The sequence below is a fragment of the Myiozetetes cayanensis genome, unplaced genomic scaffold (genome assembly GCF_022539395.1).
Source record: "Myiozetetes cayanensis isolate MyiCay16 unplaced genomic scaffold, myiCay2020 scf5-8, whole genome shotgun sequence".
Classification (NCBI taxonomy): domain Eukaryota; kingdom Metazoa; phylum Chordata; class Aves; order Passeriformes; family Tyrannidae; genus Myiozetetes; species Myiozetetes cayanensis.
This window is the reverse complement of record NW_026087742.1, coordinates 112,148,676-112,173,203: the sequence shown is the minus strand read 5'-3', so window position 1 is coordinate 112,173,203 and position 24,528 is coordinate 112,148,676. Positions and strand designations below refer to the sequence as shown.

Genomic DNA, 24,528 nt, shown 5'->3' with positions numbered 1-24,528 from the left:
CTACTTCTTGTCGTTTCTGCTGACGAAGGTGAGCAGGTCCATTGCCGTGACCACACCAAACACCACCTGCTTCATGAAGGAGCTGCCATTTCCATCGACTGTAAGCACAGAAAATGCCAGCTGAGTGGGAAAAATCTCCAAAAAAACATAACCCCTCGCTCCTCCACTCTCTACCTCCACCCCCTGTCAGCTGTGCAGAGGCTGCTGTTCATTTATTAAAACAAAATCTTAATGGGGACAGCATCTGTCTCTGCTCTACCCCCACAGAAATGATGCATCCTCAGTCAGGTTACTAAGATTGCACTAACAAGGTTTTAGCTGCAAATTATGCACCCTTTCCCAGAGAGGAAACTTAATTTCCCAGTTGCTTTACCCAACCCTCTGTTCCAGTCCTGCTTCTGTCACTGCAAATCTTTTCAGGCCAGACTAGTGAGACTCTCTAAGAGCGGCAGTGAGGCCCTTTCCTACTCTGTTCTCATAGCGTCCTGCACCACCACTAATAAAACAACACTTCCACAATTGCTTTAACTGTCTGATAAATGTTTTCTTAAATAAAAATAAAACTGGCCACCAGAGTCCAAACACGAGATAAAATGCAAGCTCCGAAGGTGTGGGAAGAAAGTCATAAATAAGGGGGTAGCTGTGACGGCATTAAAACAGCAGCTCTGGAAAAGAAAGCGGGTGTTGTTTGAAAACCAGAGCAAGAGGCACTGCATCCAGCTGGCTGATGTTTCTTAGAGGGTGCCATTTAATTTGCTGGTGCCATTTAACTCATATCAAAATGTGACACAAAATTGTTTTAAGACAACGTAGCTGAGAAAGGGAATTCTGCCTCGCATTGTTTTTTGCGTGAGAGAATCGGAAACGTGCATCAAAGGAGGTTTTGAACGACAGGCTTTTGTTTGCAACCTTTTGATGGCTTGACTTGCCAGCTTTAGAGCTGGTTTTGGGTCAACAGGTCCTGGAGATACAAGCAGAGGGGTTGGGATGTTTGGGCTTGGTGGGTTCCAGAGGCCCCGAGTTCAGCAGGCAGCCTCTTGCTGGCACTACTGGACACTGCTCACAGCAGGGATGCTCTGCGTGCTCAGTGTGCAATCTCATCAAATCAATGTAATTACACCCTTCAGGTCCAAACTGCCAGACCTAAACACGGGTCTTGTGACTGCTTTTTCACGTTGCTCACTCTTTTCAACAAAGCAACTCCCTCCAGGTAAGGTCAAATTTGTACCTGTAGAAGTTTTATGGTACTGGAAGGGTGTGTTAGGTCAGTTTTGCAGAGCAGCACCATTTTTGGTCAGAGGAGGAACAAGGTGTGGTGATCCCTGCTGCCATCAGTGTGCCAGCAGCCCTCACGCTGCTGTGGTCCTGCTGCAGGTGACTCTACTGAGTCAGTTTGCTGCACCAGGGAGGGGCTGGCTGCACACTGGATTGAGAATGAACCAAACCTGCTGGTATGGCTGCTTTGTTGGACTGAATTGCTCCTGAAGTGGCAGGGCATTCCCGTGCCCAGCCATGGTCCAGGTGAGTCTCATACACAGGTGCCCCAGGCTACAAACATCGATGCCCGTGACTCACCTGCCTGTGCCACAGGGCTTGCTCCTGGTCTGACCCAGTTGTTCTCAGCTTTCTCAGCTCACATGCCTGAATTCCACCTAAGCTTCACCTGATGTGGCCAAATGCTCCTTTTGACCTTGCCCTTGGGATATGGAAGTCCATGGAGATCCCTAAATTCCCCCCTTGCTTCCTGTGCTGCCCACAACCAGCAAGGCAGTGATTTGAATTCAATCTCAAGAGACAAGTGCTGTGCAGCACAGGCACTGCACCCCTGCAGTCACCTACAGTCCCCCTTGGCTGTCAGAGGGGACCTAACGAAATCCCACACTAATCCCAAATTCCTTGGGAACACCTTTTCCATGGGAAACCATGGGAGGGGGTGAAGGGATGGAGCTGATGGGTGCTTCAGTGTTACCCCTGCATGTGGGCACAGCACAGCTCCCATGGCCAGGATCTGGGAAGTGTTCCTGCAGGACACACATCCAGTAGTGTGCTGGTCCTGTGGTTAAGGCTTCCCCCCTCTCCCCTCATCCCTGTGGTGTCAGGAAAAGACATGGGTGAATAGCTGGCAATTCCAGGGATTTGCAGGGCCTTGAGGCAGAAATCCTTCCTGCAAAGGCTCAGGGGCTGCACAGCTGGAGCAGCTGCACTGATACCTTCCACTCTCAGTTTGAGAGCTTCCCTTCCCCCCTCAAACATTTGCACAAAGCCCACAGAGTTCTCCTGCAGATACCTACACTGCATTTGCTGGTGTACAACGATAGCAAAATGGTCATTCTGCAGGATGCAGGAAAGCTTCCCAAGCCTGTCCTCCAAGCCAATCTAAACAGGACAAAAAGAGGCATTTAACATTTCACTTCACATTTAAAGGACAGTGGTGCAGAGCCCGACTCCTGTCTCTTATTGCAGCTATGAGTGGGCAGGGTGGTACCCAGCTGGGCCGGTGTTCCTCACCCACCCACACTGTTCTGGGGAGACTCCTCTGTCTTTTCATTCACCTCCCAGCTCCTCTCAGACCCCAGGGTGGTGGTGTTGCCCCTCTCCCCATCCCTGGACAGAGGTTGACACCAGCCTTAGAGGTACCTTTGAGAACTGGTCGTAGATGACCTTCGTAACAGGGTCTGAGAACTCCGCATTTCCAGCCTGCACTGAGGTGAGGGTGTTGCTGAGGGTCACCATTCCCAAAATAAGTCTGTAAGGGAACAGGGACATTTCCGAAAGGTCAGACCTGAGGTAGGACACATGTTTTATGTAGGGGCTGCACTGCTTCACTTGAAGTCAGTGACCAAATTGCTGCTGCCATCAGCAGGAGGCACCAGGTTCCTCCTCATCTGAACAGGACAAGAAGTTCCTTGTCCTCACCAAGCTGATGGTTTAACAGCACTTAAAGTCTGCTGTTTCAGTCCAGGACTTAGCAGCTGGGAGAGGGAAAACTCATGGACTCTCCAATTGCTTATTTGTGTGGGTTTCCAACCAACCCTCACCACTCCTCTGCCCTCCCCTTGCCTGTGCACTGATCCAGCCTCTGCTGAGTCTGGTGGGCTCTAGATTTGGCTTTGGCTTTAACTGGCTCATTTACAGGAGTTTCATTGATGAATCATCACAATGAGGCAAATGACATTTTAAAAGTGTGCCTCACAGAGTCCAGCACAAGAGCCTCAACTCTGAATCAGTAAATGGGACTTTCTGTTCATCTTCATCATGACTGATTCTCCGACGTGAATGGCCTTCCCTTGTAGTGAGTAAAAATAGTTACCCTGACTCAGCAACCACAGGAGCTTGGTCATATCCCTTCTCCTGGAGGATCTCGATTGCCTTTCGACAGCTGACTTCTGGGAGGAGAATGAGAGGGGCCGAGAGATTCAGTTTCTGCACCTTGATGTTCCACCACCTGTTGAAAGACAAATGGCAGCGCTGAGCTGTTGCTCTCTGGTGCACAGCTGTGGCCCTGGACAGAGGGACAAGGCCACTGGAGATGAGCCCAGCCACGCAGGGCTATTCTGCCTGCCTGCAAAGCCAGCCCCACTCCTATCCCCAAAGCAGCAATGTTACAAGTCCCTCACGGTCAGGTCTTGTTGAAGCCAAGCTTTCCTTGTGCCTGGTGCTCAAACAACTCCAGAGGCAGGGCTGAGGCCAGCAGCTGGCACAGTGCTGAGCTATCCTGAATTCCAAGGAAGCTGCTGAGGGCTTCACTTCAAGCTCACAAATGGGTGACCGACCAGCTTCACCTCTATAGTCTGTATGCCCGGTCCTCAAAATGCAGCATTTGCTGCTCTTCCAGGAGAGGGCCTGGCAGAGATGCTCGTGTGATTTATGAAGAACAAGCTACACTTGTTGTGGGGGACCACAGGCACCTCCCAGCTCGGTCCTTGCTCCTTGCAGAAAAGGCAGGGCAACACTAGAGGCTGGAAGGGCCAAGAGCAATTCTAACCAGACACCAGAGCCCCTAGAAATGAATTTAGGAAATATTTTGCCGTAACATTAGGTTACAGTAACCCAAAGGAGCGGGTGACATCAACGGTGCCTGCTGTCCTTGAGGTGAATAGGTGCTTTCTAAACAGCTGGCATTTGCCCAGCCACACATCAGCTGGCATCAGCAGTTTCTCTGTGAGTCCCTGCCTTGATGGGGTTCTTTACCCGTGGTGCCCAAGAGACAGATGAGTTGGTCGCGTTTTCTGGCCAGCAGTTCTGGGGAGTTAAAATTTGCTGTCCCTTGCCTGAGAAGACTTTCAGAGCTGTCTGAAAGGGACCTTGCTACAACAGGGACCCATCTCCCCACCAGCCAAATGGGATGAGTTCAAATGGTCCTTTGAACATGAACTGTGGAGCAGAGGGAAGTTTTGTGTGGAGCTAAATGTCTACCTCAGCCATTCTGCTCGGTGGGGTTTAGGTGTCCTGGGCAATGGTTGCCATGTGGGAATGGATCAGCTACTTTGGGACAAAAAGGGCTCCTTTACAGACTTTGAATGGAGAACTGGAATATCCAACCACTCCAAAGAGAGGAGCTGACATTACGGCCTCCCCGGAGGGATCTGGACTTCACTGGTTTTTTTTGTAAATACTAAAAGAGAACACTTTCCTTTGAAGATAATAACTTCCAGACTCGGAAAGCTGATTCCCTTAGCACAGTTTATCCTGGTGGAAGTTGTCTTACCAAGGCTTGTGCTCCTGGACTTCATTTAGGAACCCGTTTTTTATCATCCACTTATCATTCAAGAATTTGGACCTAGAAATCACCAACAAAGAGAGGGTCTGTGAGCCTCCCAGAAGAAGTCGTGCTTTGTTTCATGCACTAGACCACAGCACTGCCCCCAGGGCTCCCATGGTTTTTGCAGCTGGCTGCTCTCAGCCCCTTTTAAGGTCAAGGGGAGCTGCGGGTGCTCAGTGACTCCCAGAAGCATGCCAGCTATTTGCCTTCCTAACTTTAGGCATGCAAGTTCAAAAACTGCAGCTTGGCTGACTCCTGCTCTGAGCAATGAGTCAGTGGCAAGAGGAAATACACCCCAAGTATCCCAACACCCAGCCCTTGTTGCTTTATTTAGTTTTTTGCCTGTGATCTGCCCGAGGGAGACTCCCAGCTCTGGGCTCACTCTGTGTGCCACGATATCAGAGTTATTGGGGTGGTTCCCCAACAACCCCCAGCACCTGAGCTCAGCTCATTGCACTGAAGGTCCCCGTGGGGCAGAAGGCTGTGGGAGCTCCCACCCTGATGCTGGAAAGCAAGGGAGGAAGCAGGAAACTCACATGTAGTTCCTGACGGAGTCGGGCAGGATGACGACGCAGCGCTGACCTTCCTTCAAATCCTTGGCGGCTCTCACGGCGGCGGACATGGCACTGCCAGAGCTGCCTCCTGGGTGAGAGCCAAGGAGAGGGAGACAAATGTCAGGGCTGGACAGGCTGTAGGGCCACAGTCCCAGAGTGGGGGGCACAGGCTGCCCCAGACAGTGGTGCAGAGACATCCAGGCAAAGGTGGCACTTTGTGGGACGGTGGCTCGGGGCACTGGGATGGGAGGAATCGACCCCAAAGCCTTGTAGGCTTTAGGGTAACCTTAGGGACCTGAGTTAGGGATGGAGAGTTGTGTTCATACAGGTAATGGGCTTTTGAGGCAGCGTAAGAGTCACGTTTTGAACTTCATGAGCCACTTCTTGTGGTGGCTCTGTGGGCAGACCAAGGCCTGAAATGTTCAATAGAGGGACATTCATAACATGCTGCCCACGCCACACCCGTCTTTTGGGTGAAGAGGAGACCATGCCAATCCTGGAGCTTCTGGCTGTCATACTTGGCAACCAAAGGCTGGCTTTAAATGCATTGTAAAGACTGAAAAAACCATAAACATTACACTCATGCTTGGAATACCAGGCCAACGTGATGGGAAGACTTAAAACACTCCTTGTGTCTGTGTGCACGCATGTGGTTTGCTGCACGTAGGGAGAGCAGGTCCCTGCTTTACAGAGGCAATTCTTCCACCAGCAGTTTGAGTACTGGAAGTCAAACACATTCCACTATCTGAGTGCCAATTACACACTGCACTCAAGGCAGCACGTATTTTACAGCAGGTTAATTATCACAGGGTCACATTTTTCAAACAAATGAGGAACGGCCCTGAAAAATGCAGTTCAGGGAACATGAAGCTGTTCACAAATTATAGTTGAGTCCAGCAAGTGGTTTCTGTTGAAACACGGTGACTCTGTGCCTGCTAGGTTAAATCAACATTAAAGTGTTTCATTACATGCGGCCTGATCTTTTCCAAAGCCCCCTGGATATGAGTGCTCAGGGCTTTTATCAGCTGTAACTACAAGCCTACGTAGTGTCTGGTGCTGGATGCAAACCTACAGCTACCTGCTCAGTGGCAGGGAAGGGTGAAAACATGCTGATGGCACGTAGTGGCTCTGAGGGCACAGGCAGGGTTTGTCTGAGGGCACCTGTTCGTTTTAGAAGGCCAGTGGGATCACTTACAGCTTGCTGGCAGGGGGAGAAATACTCAGTAAGAACATCTCACACCTTCTTTACTTTCAAGCTTTCCTAGTCCAAACCTGGCACCTCTGGTGTGGCAGTGACACAGAGAACAGCCTCGCAGAGTTGTTAGTGGAGCGGCAGCTTTAGCCCACCTGTCCTGCCCCGAGCCCCATTAATCCTCCCTTCAGCCTGTGTAACTCTACTCTGCACAGAGTGAGGCCTGAAGATCCAGTTACACTGCAGAAGTGCTCCAGCAAGAGGAGAGTTACTGCTTCTATAATTGTTGTGGCCGATGACTCAGATCCCAGACCACGGGCTCACGGACACACCTCTGAGATCTGCAGTGACCTACACACCAGCTCGGGATTCAGCCACCCAGCCCTGCTAACCCAGCAGGCACAAAAGGCAGAGAGCACCCACCCTGAAGCATTTTGGTCCCAAAAGGATGAGGTTCAGAAAGTTTGTCAGGAGAAGCAACTGGTGCCACCGGTGCTTACCACACAGTAACCCCTCCTCTCTGATCAGCCTGCGAGACATGAGGAACGACTCTCTGTCATTGCTTTTATACCACTGATCAACCACCTGAAAGGAAAGCAAGAAGGCTGAGTCTTGGCAGTGCTGTTTCAGGCTGTCCTGATCACTCTGAGACATGCTGATGCCTGCAACATCAGCTTTGAGCTGCCCTCCACACTTGTTGGAAGCAAACGCATTTGTCAGGGCGTTCTTGGTCTGGAGGCATGTCCTTTATTGCTGGCACCCACACTGACCTTTTCAGCCAGCACCCTTTTTTGAAGAGTTAGGGATGTCTGACAGGTCCAGAGTCAGGATGTGGAAGAGGAAGTGGTGTCATGATGTCCCAGACCAGACTACACTAATGGTTGAGGTTTTGCCAGGCAAAATCAGACCCAGCTACAAGAAGAGGTTTGGGTTATTACAGGTGTCAGCTCTACATCCATGTGCCAGTAGCAGAGACATAGGTAACACACACCTGAAAGCAGAAAGAATCTGAGGCTGTGAGGGACCTTTCTAAGAATGAGGCCGGGGGGGGACACAGGTAACCTGGATTAGGGATTTAAAGCTCTCTGGTTGGTGGCAGGTGATACACTGAGGGTAAACTCGACAGGTAGAGGTACGAGGTTACCTCTGAACTTGGGGGTAGGCTGGATGCAAAACCAAAAATCAGGCAGAGGCCTCTCATCACACGGCTACTTACTGATCTGTCAAGGACAGTAGGGATGAAGTCGTGCCCAATGCCCTCCACCTCGATGGTTGTGGTGTTTGTCCTGTTCATCTCACTGGGCAGGGCGACGATGGAGCCGTCAGGATCTACGCCAACGATCTTTGAGGGAAGGAAGTTTTGTTAAACCACAAGGGGAGCTCAGAAACAGTCAAGCACAAACTCAAGGGAAAAATCACCCCTGCCCTTGTCAGCAAAGTTTTCCTTCCCATAATATTCATTAATATCCCTAACCACTGGTGGTGTGGAGAGCTTCCAGGATAAAAGGGTGCTGCTTCCCAGTGGCTTTTTAAATAGATCCTAGGTAGTCTTCAGCTGTTGCAGAAGTGACTGGTGGCTTAAAATGTTATCACTCTCAAGGTGTTTGTCATCACTCCTTTGGCAGAGCCTCCCACTTCCAAAGCTCATCCCTTGGGACAGTGCAAGTGCTCCTTAATCTGCTCCAGGGTAAAGCCAGCCAGAGAGCTCAGACGTGCTGAAACCCGTGGCTACAGCCATCCTTCCTGGATCTAGTTGTGCTGGCTGGTGGTGACACCTCCCTGGTTGCTCACAGCTTTGTGTCTGGGCTGAGGTTGCCTCCCTCAGCACGCAGCTGAAGGAGGGGTGGTGACACTGCTCCACACGCAGCTGCAAGCAGCCAGGGAGGTAACCTCCTGCCCTGGTCCTCCAGTGGTGGGTCCACAGCTTTGTGGTGAATCAGGGGTGGCTCACATACTGGCCACACCAGAGAAGCAGCATCTGTCAAGCCTCCCATCTGCCTTGAAGCACAAGCCCTGCAGGATGAGCATCATTACAGAATGTCAACCATAAACATGGAGGGGTTTGCAGTGGCAGAGGAGAAGCCCTTGCACAGTCTGTGCCCCTCACAGAGTTGCCAGGACAGAAACTTCCAGCAGGCAGGTTAACCAGGAGCAGTGATGCCATCAGCTGGGCCTGCAGTGGGCACCCAACAGCGTCCTGCACAGGGCAGGGCACCAGGCAGGGGGATTTTAGTGGAGCTGTGGAAAGTTTGGTTTCTAAGGCACTTGGATAGGTCTAGGCCAACCTAAACATCACCAAATTGCTTCTAACCAAGGCCAAGATTGTTGTGAAAAAGACATCAACTGCTGGCTCAGGTGAGCCACGGGGTTAGTTTGGATCAGAAGCACAGGCAGGAAATGGCATGCAGCAACAGAGCCCTAGGGAATGGCTTTGAGCTGAAAGAGGGTAGGTTTAGATTGGATATTAGGAAGAAATTCTTTACTGTGAGGGTGGTGAGGCCCTGGAACAGGTTGCCCAGAGAAGCTGTGGATGCCCCATCCCTGGAAGTGTTCAAGGCCAGGCTGAATGGGGCTCTGAGCAACCTGGGATACTGGAAGATATCCCTGCCCATGGCAGGGGAGTGGAATGGGATGATGGGATGATCTTTAAGGTCTCTTCCCACCCAAACCATTCTCTGATCCCGTGAAAACCATGGCAGCCCTGACTCCTGGCTTACCTTGCACTCTGGGCACTTCTCCTTCAGCTTCCTGCCGATGCCAGTGATGGTGCCTCCTGTGCCAGACCCAACCACCACCATGTGGACCTTGCCTGCAGGTCAGGGAAGAGAGAGGCTTGCAGGGACTCAGCATGGCCTGCAGCACAGTCTCCCCTTTACTCAGGGCCCTGTGCAGAAGCAGAGCCCGTGTCCCTTGGCCACTGGAATCCCACGTGAGGAAAGGCCAGGCAGAGGCCCTGCTGGTGGCCAAAGCCTGGTCCTGTGGAGAACCCCAGATGAGCTTACAGGATCAGCTGATCCTGCCTCAGCACAGGGGGCTGAAGGTGACCTCCAGATCTCCCACCCCAGCTCTCCATGATTTCTGCATCTTTGGCATCTACTGACCCGAGGGAACAGCATGAAGGTGAGTCAGGGGAGGTTTAGGTTGGATATCAGGAAAAGGTTCTTCATCTGGAGGGTGGTTGGGCACTGAACAGACTCCTCAGGGCAGTGGTCACGGCACCAAGCCTGACAGAGCTCAAGAGGAGTTTAGACAACGCTCTCAGGCACTATGGTGTGACTCTTGGAGTGTCCTGTGCAGGGCCAGGAGTTGGACTTGGATGATCCTTGTGGGTCCCTGACAACTCAGGATATTTTGTGACTCTGTGGCTTAAGGGGGAGGGAATATCACAGCATTTCCACCCCTTTCAAACCCCACCACATGGGAGCAAAGCACACGCGTGAACAGCAGCACGTATCACTAACAGGCACAACTTTTCAGCCTGTTTTGGCATCCACAGTGGAGAGATGGCTGAGCTCTGCCCAGGCACACATCTGGATCACACGTAGCCCCACTGGCATCGGTGAAATTATACAGATTTAGGACTGGTAGGAGCAGAACCGGAGTCAGGCCCTCCAAACCTGATGCTGCAACTGCATAGGGAAAAGGGAACCTATAAACCACGTCTGGCAGCCACAGCAGCAAATCCTTCTGCTGTAGTGGAGGGAAGGCTGGGACTCTCTTGTTCCTGTTGCTGCCTGACTGCTTTACAGCTGTGATAACTGCTCTCCAGTTAAACCCTCGAGTCCTGTTTACATTTTACAGTGTTCCCAGAACCGGCAATAAATGTCACCTCTATCTGCACAGACGTGGGCTGGGATGGTTCTTTGTCCTCCCCCACTGTCACTTCAAATGCCACTGGTTTGTGAAGTCTTGGTCTATTCTGATTTGCAAACGAGTGTGCTGGATCAGACGCAGCCTTGCCATGGCCTGATGGATTTATATTCCCCAGCAAGGCCTCTTGGGACACCCTGTGTTCCCAGACGACAGGTCGCAGAGGTGCTGTGGCCACCAAGAGATGTGCTCTTTCTCCTTTAGGTGCAGCCTGATTTTCTTAAGCCTCTGGTCTCCTCCCTCAGGCTTTTGCAATGGGAGGCCATAGCTGGGAAGCCCTGCAGGCTGAGGTGTATCTGCAGTGGATTAGGAGAAGTTGCTACACCCTGCGTGTCGGTATTATTAAGATAACACTGCCTTCACCCACAGAGGCCCTTTGGGCTGTTTCTGGACATTCAGGTCAATAAATTACGTAAAATAAGCCTCTCAGAGAGGGCTACAGCCCTCTGCACACCCTCAGTACGTAGAAACAACAGCCCAGACTGTACCTTCACACTGCTCCAGGATCTCCTCGGCCGTGGTGTCGTAATGAGCCAGGGGGTTGCTTGGATTTCTGTACTGTTTGTTTCAACAGAGAACAGCAGGAGTTACCGTGTGAAGAGCAGGTCAAACACCAAACTAGCAATAGCTCCTGACGAGCTGTGCCCAGACCAGGCAACTGCCCCCTTCTCTCCCTGGCAAGGGGTGGACTAGGACCTGGCTGGACCAGATACAGGTATTCCTCCTGGTTGTCACTTTGGGACAAGATTCCCAAGGGAACTTGGGGTTTTTCCACACTGGAACATTAAACATGCCTACAAACACTCATTCTGTGGCACTTGGTGCCCATTAGGTATGGGGTTGGCCAGCTGGCTGGGAACTGTGGGCCAGAAGACTTCTCCAGCCTGTACAGGGGGATTTGCCACAAGTGATACCATGGACCAGGCTTCTTCTAAAAAGCATACTCAGCCTTTGAACTCCTCTTTTTTTTTTTCTTAAAAGAAAGGAGCTTCCCTGACTTTCCTGCACTCCAGGAGCTCCCTGCTCTCTATAGGGATGCCTTCCCTCAGCGGGGTCAGACCAAAGGGAGAAATGCCCTCCTGTTCAAGACAAAAACCACTGGAGTGAGTCATCGGGGATTGCCCTTTACAGAATGAGGTTTATTTTTGAGGTAGAACAGAGTTTGCTAGCCCAGCATAAAAAGTGATTTATTTTTTTTTTTTTCAGGTCAAAGTTAAACCTGAAGCAACTTCAGGAGTCTCTGAATTGTGCAAGAAAACCCAGCCTCACCCACATCCAGGCTTTGGCAGAGGTGTCACAGGTTTGGAAGTGTCCCTTGTTTTGTTTCTGTCACCCTGTGCTTTGCAGAGGGGAGATTACATTTCAAACACTATAAACCACTGATGAAATCTGCCTCCAGTGCCGCTTTGAACGAAGCTCCCAAGCACAGGCACACTTGGAGCACACCCAATAAACTGTGTTTGGAAAGAGACCCAGTGGAGGGATGGCCTTTACCTGGTCCAGGATGTGAGAGTTTGGGATTTCACTTTTCAGCTTCCAGGCAACACGGATGTTCGACTCCGGGGCATCAAAGCGGGTGCAAGGGGTCCTCACAATTTCAGCACCCAGGGCCTTCAGAATATTGACCTTTGGGAGGGAGAAGAGTAGAAGTAGTGCAACTGATCCCATGTGGGGGGATGGTAATCCAAACCTGGGGGCTCACGGCGGTGACAGATGCCAGAGGAGCTTTGCATGGGGGGCACATTTATCATTTGGAGATACAATGTCCAATTCTGGACTATACTATCTCTGACATGCTCCCGGCACCCCAGGGCCTCCTGCCTGAAGCTGGCACATGGATTCCAGCCTGGCCTTGTGCCCTGTCCTACTTGGAGGGCAGACTGGGGACAGGGCAGAGGGAGGTAACACTGTGCTGCTCTGTGGTGCCTGGGGAAAAGGGCAGAGGGAAGCAGGTAGGGAACAGTGTCTCCTGTGTGCTGGGTGGGGTCTGAGCTCCTGCATGCAAAGGGGAGCTCTTAAAGCTGCCTTTGCCCCAGGTCCCTTCTCTTCTCTCACCAAGTATGGGGAAGGAGCAAATACAAATCTGCCCAAGGGTATAATCCTCTGGGAGATGAGGCTCTCAGGGGGAGAAAGGGTCAAAAAAGAAGGGTGGGGGAGTGTTGGGGCACCTAGAGATGAAGCCCACGGCAGCTGAAGGTGGCATCTGCTCCAGACTGAGCTTAAGTAAGATTTAGGTTGAAATGAGGGCAGCACTTTGGAGAAGGGCTCATTTTTGAGCCAGGTCAGGGGCCAGGTCTTGCTTCACTGGCACAGGTTCAGGTGAGCAGTTTGCGAGGCTTTTGGCTCACCAAGGCAGGATTCCTGCCATCTCCAGGATGGCAGTTTTACCTGATCACCAGCTCTCAGGCAAGTGACATGACTTGTACCACCTCAAGAAAGCATCTCAGGCAGCCGTAAGTGTCTCCAGGTTGAAGAAAACCATAAATACATAGAGAGACCAAGTGACCTTTCAGATACATGAGGGGAAGTGAGCAGGACTGGCAGGTGAGCCCAGGCATCTGCCTGCCTCTCCTCCACTCCAGTCAGGCCTTGCCCTCCCAGACACCAGATATTGCTCCATTTCTCTGCAGTCATACACTGTGTTTGGCTAACACGTCACCCCAGCTGCACTGCTGGCACCAGACAGTCAGCCAGGCCTGCACAGGGTGCTTTTTTTCCATCAAGAGATGACCCTCTGAACAGCTACAAGGCTCTGGCAGTGTGTGCACCAGGCTCATTACCCCATAAAGGAGAGGGCACTCTGGCTCTAGAATGGGAAAGGCAGAGAGGGACAGGGAAGGAGATGTTCCCTGGCTGGGGGTGGTGCCATACAGAGCTCTGACCTTCTCCACGCTCATTTTCTCCGGCAGGACGATGATGCAGCGGTAACCTTTCACTGCAGCCACCAGTGCCAGCCCGATGCCTGGGTGGTGGGGAGCAAAGGGAATTGGTTAACAAGAGCGTTTGGAAAAGCCAACAGGCCAACATGCGGCTGCTTCCTCTCTCCCTCAGTGAACAGAACCTGGAAATCTTCACCAATGAACTGCAGGTGAGGGCATCCTCCACCTCTGGGGATGTGCTGGGAACACCAGAGAGTGTAGGAGGATGTGCTAACAGATGAGTCAAGCTGCAGTGTCGCTCTTGCTCTCAGGAGTCTATCAGTGTGGCACAGAGCCAATGGCAAGGCTGGGGAGCGCTTTCCTCCCCTCACCAAGTCCCAGACCTCTTCCTTTCTTTTTGGAAAACCAGGAGAGAGGTGATTTTGCTTCAGGAGTGCCTTCCCCTCCCCCTCAAACACTCTCAGTTGTGTGTGTGTGGGGGTCAGACACACACATAAAGCCGCACATGTCACCCCGCGGCGGGCAGGCGAAGGGCACCTCTGCTCCAGTTTCACTGGGGCTGATGGATGGAACCAGCTGCTCCCCAGGCAGAGCAGGAAGGTGAGGCTGCAGCAGTGTGTCCCTGTGAGGGGCTGGAGGGAGCCTGCTGCCACTCCAGCTGCCCCAGGCAGGCAGGGACCCAGCACGATCCACCACCTGTGGAACAGCTCAGGGGTAACACAGGTTCCCTCACCCCATCTCTGGGGGAATGGCTGGGGCAACAAGCCAGTAAGGAGTAAAATTCCTAGAGATGAGACCCATTCTGCGTGGCTAGAGAGGAGGAGGCAGGGAGTGCAGCGAGGGACATGGCCCCAGCTACATCTAGAGCACCTCGACAGCCTCTGCTGTGCCTTTTTGTGGGGAAGCACGCTGTGCACACATGTGTCCTTGTCGTGGGGCAGGCAGCAGCAAAGGGACATTGAAATTTTCACCAATGGTCCTGTGGAGGCTGCAAAATACTAGGGACTCCTCTGTTGTACCTCCTCAGCCGTGGGGTGACAGGTGACAGCAACAAGGAAAAAAAAAATCAGATGATTTCTCTTCCAACCCATCAGGGAAACCCTCTCTGTGAACCTCTGAGTCCTCAAAAGCTTCCCAGCCTGAAAACTCCTGGGGCTGCCCCCGCTCCTGAGGGCGTCTGCCTTGCCACAAGGTAACCTTCTGAGCACACCTTTGCAGGTGTGGGGCCCTTGCAGGCCCTTGGGAATTTCAGCAGAGGCACCTCGACACCCCAGGATGTTCATATCCACCAGGAGGGGAGCTGAGAGGAGGAGCCAGAGCTGCTTGGCCCCGAACTGACCTGGTAACTGAAAGAGCAAGAGCTCCTCAAAATCTCTGCCTCTCCCACAGCCCCTCAAAAACAACCCCCTGCCCAGCACCCCCAGGCAGAGGGGGCATCCCTGCCCTTCCCACCTGTGTTTCCTGAAGTGGGCTCGATCAGCGTGTCTCCTGGTTTTATAATCCCAGCTCTCTCCGCGTCTTCCACCATCCTGAGGCCGATGCGATCCTTCACGCTGCCCCCCGCGTTGAAGTACTCGCATTTTGCCACTGGAAACGAAAGGGGAGGCTCCATCAGTTCTTTAACAGGCACCTAAAAATGTCCCTTCTGCAGGGATGATCTGTGGTCCTGAATGAGGTGCCATAAGGAAAAGCGAGCAGCAGAAAGAACACTTTCAAGTGTCAGCCAAAGTCATCGTTCCTTCACTGAGCTACTGGAAAATCAGCTTGCCAAGGCACTTTCAAACTGCAAGGCACACCTCAGTCCTGCTTGGGCCCTCCACACTGCTAAATACTTGGGGCAGGACTTTTCTTACCAAGGCTCTGATGAGCATCGACATCTGAACTGGGGGTACTGAGCTCTGTTTTATGGACAACAGGGAAAAATGGGTTCTTCCAGGGTGTCATTCCCTTCATCCAGGTAGAGACAGCTACTTCAGGCTAGGAGATCAACCCGATGCCTGAGCAGCCCGAATGGGAAAAGAAAAGAAATTTGTGCTCTTTACATTTTATAAAGCAAAGTGCCACAGCTTCAGCTGCACAGAGATCCCTGGAGGAGCAGGAAATACAAGGTAATCCCATCCATCTGCAACTGCTTCTTGAGGCAGCTGTGCTGCAAGAATTCCTGTATTTTCCTGGGAAGAGGGCCTGTGCTGACGTGTTGCTCGGAGAGGAACATGTAGCTGCTCTGCCTGTCCTGCTCTCCTTCCTCTCCTGTGCCAGGGGAGGGAGACAACATCCCAGAAAACAGTGTCTGCCCAGCTTTTCCCACACCAGATTGGCCCATGCCTCTGAGGCTCCTGTCCCAGCAAGACATGCTCCAAGGGACAGGCTGCTTCAGAGGTGGGCCAGACACTGCCCAGCTGCCCTCCTACCTCCACCACCTCTGCTCCACTGTCTCCCACCAAGCCCCTCAGGTCTCGTTTTGGGGAGTGAGAGGCAGTAGAATGTAGTGGTTGCAGGGTTACTGGCCCAAAGATCCCATATCCTGAGAAGGACACTCCATGTGCCCCTGTGCCTGGTGGAGGGTGGTTGTCCTGAGGATTCCCAGCTGCCAAACAGGACCACAAGGCCCCACTATGCCATTTCTTTAAGGATGAGCACTCATCAAGCCCCTCCTCTTTACCCAGCCATGGGACACTCATGAAACTTTCTGCCTCCGAAAATCTGTCTTTCTGCCCAATTTGGATGAAATTAATGATCAGGGTTAGAAGTTACAGGAAAGGCACTGGAAAGTCCATACGGACAAGATCTGATCTTACCATCCTTGTACCTGTAGGGCACCAGGCTAGAACTGACCCTTTCATGAGACAGCACCAGTGCTACGCTAATATCTCCTAAGGGGGAGGACTTGGGTCCTGCTGGAAAACCTGGCCCTGCAGCCAGCACCTTGGCCTGATTGTTAACACCAGGGACTGGCACCCGTGTTGCTGATAACCCCATCTGCCTGCAAACCCCTCTGCTCTGCCTGGGGCTGCATTTTGGGAAGGTCCCCGAGAGAAGCAGCTGCCCCCAGGAGAGGACAGCAGTGCCTGGCCTGGCTCCAGCTGACCTGGCAGAGAGGATTCCCCCATGTGTGGGAGCTCTGTCTGGCAGCCAGGGGTGACACTGGTGTGTCCCCCCACCACGTCCTGAGCTGCTCCCTGTTCCTGGACAGGCTGCAGGGAGGGTCCTGCCATGCCCTTTGCCCCATCCCATCCACGGCATTTTGGGAAGGCTCAGCCAGTCTCCCCTGCGTGCTCCACATGCTACCCTGGGTGCTGCAGCATCCCTGCCTGATGCCACGTTGTCATCCACCCATCCCCAAATTTAGCCCAGCGCTACTCTGAGCTTATGTTGCTGTTACCTGGGAGGAGAGATGCCTCACTACTCATTAGCCCCCTTCTCACTGGTGTTTGAAACCATCTCCTTTGGTTCAAAAAATGTCTGTAGCACAACCTAATAAGCAGGAGCACCCAACACGTGCCACAGCTGTCCCTCCCCAGCTGTGCTTGCTCTCACAGAGCCTCTCCTGAAGCCCCCCCCTCCAACACCGCCCCTCACCCTCACCTCATGGCACGGAAAAACCTGGTGGAAAGGGGACACTCACAGAGCTCACACTTGAGCCCATAGGACTTCCCAATCTTGTTGATTCGGACCATTGGGGTGAAGCCAACTTTCTTGAGGATATTGGGCAAGATCTTTTTTTCTTCTGTCCTGAAAAAAAAAGTCATATCAAAGCTATTTTTTATGCAACATGAACTGAGATAAAATTTAAGTGAGGTTCCAACAAGTCTATGAATGCCACGGAGAGACGCCCCAACTCCAAGAGAAAATGTCCCCATCGACAATTAATGTCCCCAGGGGTTAGTTGTAGTTTTCCATCACAAGTTAATAGTTATTTTGCATAAAAAATAAGGTAATTAATTTTCAGGGCTGTTCTGAAATGTCTTGTTCTGCAAGGCCCTCGGCCTCTATAATGAGTGAGAAGAGGCTGACAAGCCTCAGGACTTTATGCTGTGGGTGAGAAAGGCAGGAGGCCATGCACAGCACAAGGCTCCTCCTCTTTCCTCTGTCCTACCCAGCACCATCTCTGCTTTTTTGTATTTCCAGCTGTCTCTGGGCCAACTCTTTCTTGCCTCCCAAACTTGCAAGGATGGCTCCAAGCCATCAGAAAAGCCCAAGCCACAGAGGACTCTGGAGGCTTTTTTGCAAATGATTAAACTGAGCTCTGTGATCAGTGAAATCCAGCTGCCTGGTTTTGTTAGTCACTGTCAGGCTCTGGCAGAAGCCAAGAACCACACCACAGCAATTGCAACCAGAATGAAAAAAGACCTGTTTGCCCAACACACTGCATATCTTCCCAGGCAGCCACTGACCCACATCCTTGAGCTCGTTCAGGGTTGGAGGGAGAGGATTGATGAGGGCTGTGTCAGTTTGGGCCACAGGCACACTGCCCCTGGCTGCAAACCAGCACGTCTCTCTCCCTTTGGGGTGACAACCCCCCCCACCCTCCCTTCACTGCTCAGCTCTGCTTTGTGCTGTTCTCGCCCACAATCATCCTCTGAACCTTGACCTGGAGTTATCCCTGTCTGCTGTCACGGCCAGGCAGATGTCTGGCTGCTGACAGAGAGTCCATATGGTGCAGGGTGACATGCTGGGTTGCTTAAAGACACACACACCTCCCTCCAGGTTTTGCAAGCATGATATAAACACTTCTTGCCGTGCAGGAGTGCAGGGGTAGTGGTTCAGGGAGGGTCTTTACTACCAAAAGGAGCCAGTCTCTTTGCATCTCGAGCCCAGAAATGATGGGGTATTACACGTGTGATGTTACCCCTCCCTCTGTGTAAAGTGTTTGCAGAGACATCACGGCCTCTGTGTGAGGCAATAACAACAAATGAGCTTTCCCCAAAGCTGCAGCCATTGCACATCTGCTCTAAAAGCCAACAAAATGCTCAGGACTTTCACTCAGCCATGGCTTGAGGAGACTCCAGTTCTTTCAGGTGACAATTAACTAGAGCCTGGCTCTCTTGAGAGTTTGCACTGTTATGTTACACATCTGGATTGCAGGAGGTCGGCTTGAGAGAAGAAAGCAAGGCCATTTATTTGCCTTCAGCTACAAATTGTGGTAAATGGGATGCTACCATGCCCTCTGAACCCCAGAAAGGCATGATCACAGAATCATAGAATGGCCTGGGTTGGAAGGGACCTTAAAGATCAGCAAGTTCTAACCCCCTGCCATGGTCAGGGACACTTTCCACTATCCCAGCTTGCTCAGAGTCCCATCCAGGGATGGGACATCCACAGCTTCTCTGGACAAACTGTTCCAGTACCTCACCACCTTCACAGCAAATAATTTTTTCCTAATATCTAATCTAAATGTACTCTCTTTCAGTTTGAAGCCATTTCCCCTTGTTCTGTCACTCCAGCCCCTTGGAAATAGTTTCTCTCTTTCTCGGTGGCCCCTTCAGGTACTGGAAGGCTGCGAGTGGGTCACCCCAAAGCCTTCTCTTTTCCAGGCTGAACAATCCCAATTCTCTCAGCCTTTCCTCACAGCAGAGCTGCTCCAGCCCTCTGATCACCCCTGGTGCCTCCTCTGTCACTCACTCCAACAGGTCCCTGCCTTTCCTGTGGGGAGGACCCCAGAGGTGCTGTGCAGCTCCAGGCTCTGCAGTGGTGGAGTCTGGCGAGGGGATGGGAAAGGGAAAGGAAGCCTGTGCTGCTGCCCTGCGTGCCAGGGTGAGCCTTGCCAGGGCAGTGAGGGTGGGAGTCAGGAACTGGGCTGCTCTTTCACTCTGCCACTTGTTACCATCCCCTTAACAGAGCAGCCTTACCCTCAGGCAAACTTTCTGCAGTTCCTATCTAATTCCTTTCCTAATCACTACCATATTTTGCTACAAAAATAGCAGTTGATGGTCAGCTTCCTTGTGAGAGCTCAGTGTGTGCAGCCTGAAGGCAGAAAGTCTATGGGGACACAGAGATCCGTGACAAGCATCTTTGGATGTGGTTGGCACAGTCCAGTCCTGCAGATGCTGGTTTCAGTTCAGGACTGCAGTGGACAAGGATGGTTTTTATCCAAGATTCCTGCTTTTACTCATGGCTTGTTATTCCATAAGGTATCCAGGGGAAAACCAGTCCTAGCAAAGCAAGGGATTCTTGCTGAGGTCAGAGTTAGCTCAAGGGGTAGCAGAGCTAATTCTGTTATCATTGAAAAAAAAATTATTAATATTCTGAATTAAAATAACATCTTGTCTCTCTACTTCTACACCCCAAACTCAATCAGATTTCACATGGGACTCTCAAGAAGTCCAGAGATTTTTGCTCCACTGGTTGCCATCTGTGAGCAGGGAAACCAAACCACCCCCTCCGCCCAGTGCTGTAAAAGAAAAGGTGTAACGTGTCCCAGTGTATTTTCTTCACTGCTGCACAGTGGGCTGTGTTTCAGTTCCTGCCTCAGTGATGCTGTGTGGGCCCCCTCAGCCAGACCCCATCCCCAGAGAGGTGCATGATGCTCGGGGATGGAGCTGTCCCGCTGCCTCCCTGGCTGCCCAGCTCCTGGGGGTGGGATGGGCCCTGGCCCCACCTTGCTGCTCCGGGGCACCCTGATGCTAAATTGCTAAAATCCAAGAATGTTTTCTGCTCAGCATGATAATTCGGTGGGGGAGGAAATCAGTTTGACTGAAAAGAGCTGATTCTGCCCTAGAGCACCAGCTGCAGGGATTGCACTGAGTGAGTGCCTGGATGCAGTTTGCTGGATCAGCTTGGAGGCTCTGGACTCCACTCCTCCCTGCTTCATGGGCCAGCCCAGAGGCAGTTCTGGACTTCACACATGCTGATGGCTGTGCTGTGGCCTTGTCCTGCCTGGCATGTGGTCAGGCACGACCATGCAGATCAGCGCTGCGCCTCACCTGAGCTGCAGTTCCTCACTCGCTGGGGTTGAACTCGTGGTTTACATCCTAGCGCTGCAGGGACGTGTTTGCAGTTCCCCTGACATTTATGGGACAGCCTTATCTTTAACAGCTTGTCTGTGTCTCATTTGCCAGGTCATTAAAGCACCTCTTGTCGAGTCTAGTCTGGGCCCTTTGGCAACCTCACCTCACCCTGGGAAGGAACCCGCTGCTGTGAGGGCAAGAACTGCTCAGAGCAAGCACTTTGCTTTGCACTTAGCCCTTGGGTTGCTTACACAGAGTGGGCAACCTCTGTGTGTGGCCATTTTATACTTATTTAAACTACCAGGCCCGGGTAATCCATGTTTGTGAGGTCTCCCAGCCATCAGTAAAGATACTGCTGTTACTTTGAAATCTTCTCACACGCAGCTTTGGTTTGTTTGAATGGACAGGGACAGCAAAACTGCAGCCCTTGGGCTGATGACTGTGGGGCTCTTACTGACAGGGCTGGGTGACACAGTTTTGGGGTATGTGCTGCCCTGTGCTACATCTAGAAGAGTCATTCCTGCATCTCCTCGAGTGCCTAGCAGCTGGGAGTGCCTGTACTTCTGCTGTGTGACACCAGACCTCACTGAGTCCTCTTTGCAGAAGTGTGCAGGTCCCTGGTTGAAGTCTGTCTATGAAATATGCTCCTCTTAGTTCTTCTAAAATAAGGTGCCCCAAACAAGCAAGGTGCTTTCAAAGGTGTGCTGCAAAACACAGAGCTGATGCTTGAGCCAGCCACACCTTTCTGCAAAACTAAGGAGAGTAAGAAAGAGCTTCTTGAAGGCGAGATACTGAGTCAGTTTTGCCTTCTGGAAAATAAACTATTGTTAGGGTAACAACTGACTTCTGGTTGTGACCACCCTGGTGCAACAGCAGTAGTGCTTCAACCTCAGAGAAAGACACTGAGCTGCGCTCTGAAATAACCAGCACGGAAGGATTACTTACAGGGGCACGCAGGAGTGTGGAGACTTGCTGGCAGGCATCGTGGGAGTCCACTTGCACTTACTGGGCAAGTTGGGAAGGATCCACGTGCTGTCGGCTTTGCTTTCCTGACCTCCCGCATGGTCACCGTTCACGAGCGGGCACGCCTTGGGCAGCTCCTGAGGGGTGGAAGAGGTCACCTGGCAGGGAAATAACTGCTGGAGGGAAAAAAAAGGCACACTTGGGTGTGAAGGTAGGGTAGCCTGCACTGGGGGCATCCTGCTGGCATTTCACAACCGTGGTTGTACTGGTGAAAGGAGGTTGAAAGGAGATGGGCAGAGGAAAGGAGGTTGTAACGAGGTGGGTGTCGGTCTCTTCTCCCAGGTGACAAGTGGCATGACGAGAGGAAATAGCCTCACACTGTGCCAGGGGGAGGTTTAGATTATATATTAGGGGGAAAAAAATCGTGGAAAAGGTTGTAAAGCATTTGAACAAACTGCGCAGGGAAGTGGTGGAATCACCGCCCTTGGAAGTGTTCAAAAAACTTGTGGGTATGGCACTTGATGGCATGGTCTGATGGTGAACATGGTGGTGCTGGGTTGATGGTGGGATCTGGTGACCTTAGAGGTCTCTCCAACCTTCACAATTCTATGATTCCAAGATAAAATTGCGATTTCAGAGTGGTATACTAGACCGTGTACATCATAAACCATCATCTGTGCATCCTCTCCAGTAAATCTTGCCCTGCTCAAAATCATCCCCTCCCCTAGAAAATTTGGTGCTCTCTCCTTAATTATTTGGTCAAGAGCAGTATTTTTCACTCTAGCAGTGAAGAAACTGCAAGTAAGTCTACCCAGCAATAATTTGAGAATGTTTCTGTTGTGGTGATGGACCTCAGAGGGCCAGAGGACACCTCTGAGAGCAAGTTCCAGAGTAAAACAGCCTAAAGAGAGGAGGATTCATCAGCCTGGAATTGAGACAGGTGGCTGGTGGTGAGAGTGGGCTGTAAATCATGGGGGAGCTGGAGAAGGTGCATCAAATAATGGCAAATAAAGGCAAAATGGAATTACAGGGAACAACTATAGGGGCAAAGAAGGTAAAAATGGAAGAGAAAAAGAGTTAAACAAGTTTGAAAAGGTTGAGTTCATTAGTGGCTTTTAGACTCACAAGCCCTACAGGCACCTGTAAGAAGGAAATTTTTTGTGCTGTTTTCTCTGTATCGCTGGTGCATATCCAGAGAAAAGGAGAAGTCTGGGTTTATAGTTTATTCTCAGTATCTGCTAATGACCAATAGCAGAAACAAGAGTTTTGGTGTGATCTTGTCTGCAATCCATCCACCACCCCTCTGAGTTAAGGAAACAAGCCACATGGAGAAAAGACACATGATTTTTGGTACAGTGGAAGTTTCTTTTCTGGCTTGTTCACAGAGCCAATTTGCCTTGAGTCAGCCTTTGTTGATTAAAGGGACTTTGCAGGGTCATAGATGGAGACTTGTGTCTTACTTAGACTGATGATGAAAGCTGGTGTAAACCTGCTTGTTGTGGCATAATCTGCCCTGTCCTCCTGCTCCTCTGTGGTGATGCATTTTGTAATTAGAGCAAGTATAATGCTTTCATTAACTTTGCTGTAGTAGAAATGGTCAAAAGCACGGTGCTGGACCTTCCTTCTGCTTTTAACTTGAGATTAAGAGCAAGGACTTCATTTTGAAATCTCGTAGAACCCAACCAGTGACTCAAAGAAGAAATAACCTCACTTCTAAACGCAGAGGACTGCCTGCAGTGGGGCCAGACCTGCTGCCATGTGGAGGGGAAGTGCGAAATCCCCAGACAGGGAACTCAGGCTGGCAATAGAAGGATGCTGGAGCCAAAGTGCACAGCACAGAGAGCAGAGGCCAACAGATTTGTGGAGCATCATCTTCACCTCAGGCCATAAAGCCACTGCCCTGCCACTCCTGGGCTGCCTGACTGACTCACAGTAGCCAGGCAAGCAGCCAGCAGGATGTTGTGGCTGGGTCCTGATTATCTAATTAATTTGTGGCTTGACACATGAGCCTAAGGGCAGCCTTAATTACCATTTGTGCCATCCTCCTCCTGCTCACTCGCTCCTTCCACCCTCTTGCTCGGAGTTCCTTCGAAGCGCCGTGGCCGGACTCCCTGAGGTCTGTGCTGTCCTCTCCTGGTGGATTCCACACCAGGACGGGAGGATGGTGCTGTGGTTTGCTCCCTGAGTGCTGGGCTGTCCCTGGAACACAGAAGCACAGCCACACCGTTATTCCAGCAACACCAGAGGGATGAAACAGCCCGAGGTGTGTGGCTGAGCTGCCTTCTTATCCACTCCAGTCCACCCTCCACACCAGGCCCTGAGCCACCTTTCCTCCTCCAAAGACACAACCCCAGACTTACAAACCACTGAGAAACCATGAGGCTGCAGGGCAGCACACCCCAATGGCTTGGATCCTGCAGCTGACAAAAGCTTTCCCAGCAAACTTTGCTTCCCAGTGCTCATCCCCACCACTGACAAACCTGCTGCTTCTCGGGAAGGATTAAAGGGGAAAAAAAAAAAAGGTAAATTTCCTTGCAAGCCAAGATCTCTGTTGGCCTTGAGTGTATCTTCTGAAGCAAATCCCTGTTTACCTAATGAATTAGCTGGGAAGGAGCAAAAGTCACTTGTGGGTAAAGAAGAGATAAGCCACAGTGTCAGCACACCTCCACAGCTGAGGTCACCAGATACCAGCCAAAATGTTGGCAGACTGGATTTTATGAGTGTATTTTTTTTCTTTCTTTTACTGGTGATGCCCATCCCTACCATTTTATGGTGGGGTGGAAAGAGATGAGGCAGAGGGTTGAAATTATTAGGGCTGCAAGCCCACACCACACAAGCCCCCTCTCCCCTCCAGCCCTGTCTGTGGGGACGTGCTTCCTGTGCCCATCTTTCCCCACGGAGCAGCTCAGAGAGCTGCAGGAGACCTGCCAAGCCCTGGGTGAAGGTAGGAGACATCCCTGGGGGCTCAGGAGCACCCTGACTCCCCTCAGAGACCCACCCGGGAGCAGCAGCATCCAAGCACCTCCCTTGCCACCACAAAGAAGTACCTCAGGCCCCAGTGTTGCTGCTTCCAGGAGCAGCCACCCTGTCCCAAAAATCAAGGGTTGGAGGCAGCAGCTGGGCTAAGGGGGCTGGTGCAGGAGGGCTTCATGGAAGAAAGAGCATTACTGGCTTCCCACCTTCTAAAACAAGGTGTCAAGAATGTTTTGTTTTGTTTTTTCATTTTTTCTTTCGCTGAAAGCAGATACAGAGGTATTTTCTAGACACCCAGAGAAACAAGAGCTCATCCTTAATTAGGCCAACACCTACATTCCTGTCTGCTGGAGAATTCCTCGTGTCTCCTCATCCACATTCAGATTAA

General features: G+C 51.6%; 1 protein-coding gene across 1 annotated transcript; it reads right to left on the bottom strand.

Annotated features, from left to right (window-relative positions):
* On the bottom strand, positions 1–23,208 carry LOC126648705 (cystathionine beta-synthase-like). Its single transcript, XM_050332117.1, has 16 exons — positions 23,197–23,208; positions 21,150–21,304; positions 16,883–16,989; positions 14,710–14,844; positions 13,261–13,340; positions 11,873–12,004; positions 10,867–10,936; positions 9,226–9,317; positions 7,725–7,850; positions 7,009–7,093; positions 5,299–5,404; positions 4,709–4,780; positions 3,311–3,445; positions 2,638–2,746; positions 2,292–2,376; positions 1–98 (listed from the first exon to the last, which is right to left on the bottom strand). The coding sequence occupies exons 1-16, from the start codon at positions 23,206–23,208 to the stop codon at positions 1–3; spliced, it is 1,599 nt and encodes a 532-aa protein (XP_050188074.1).
* Positions 23,209–24,528: the final 1,320 nt, after the last annotated feature.

Coding starts and splice junctions, on each gene's coding strand:
- LOC126648705 (XM_050332117.1), bottom strand. Junction 14,845..16,882: donor TGGGCTCAAGTGTGAGCTCT/GTGAGTGTCCCC, acceptor TTTCGTTTCCAG/TGGCAAAATGCGAGTACTTC. Junction 4,781..5,298: donor GACTCCGTCAGGAACTACAT/GTGAGTTTCCTG, acceptor GGTGATTTCTAG/GTCCAAATTCTTGAATGATA.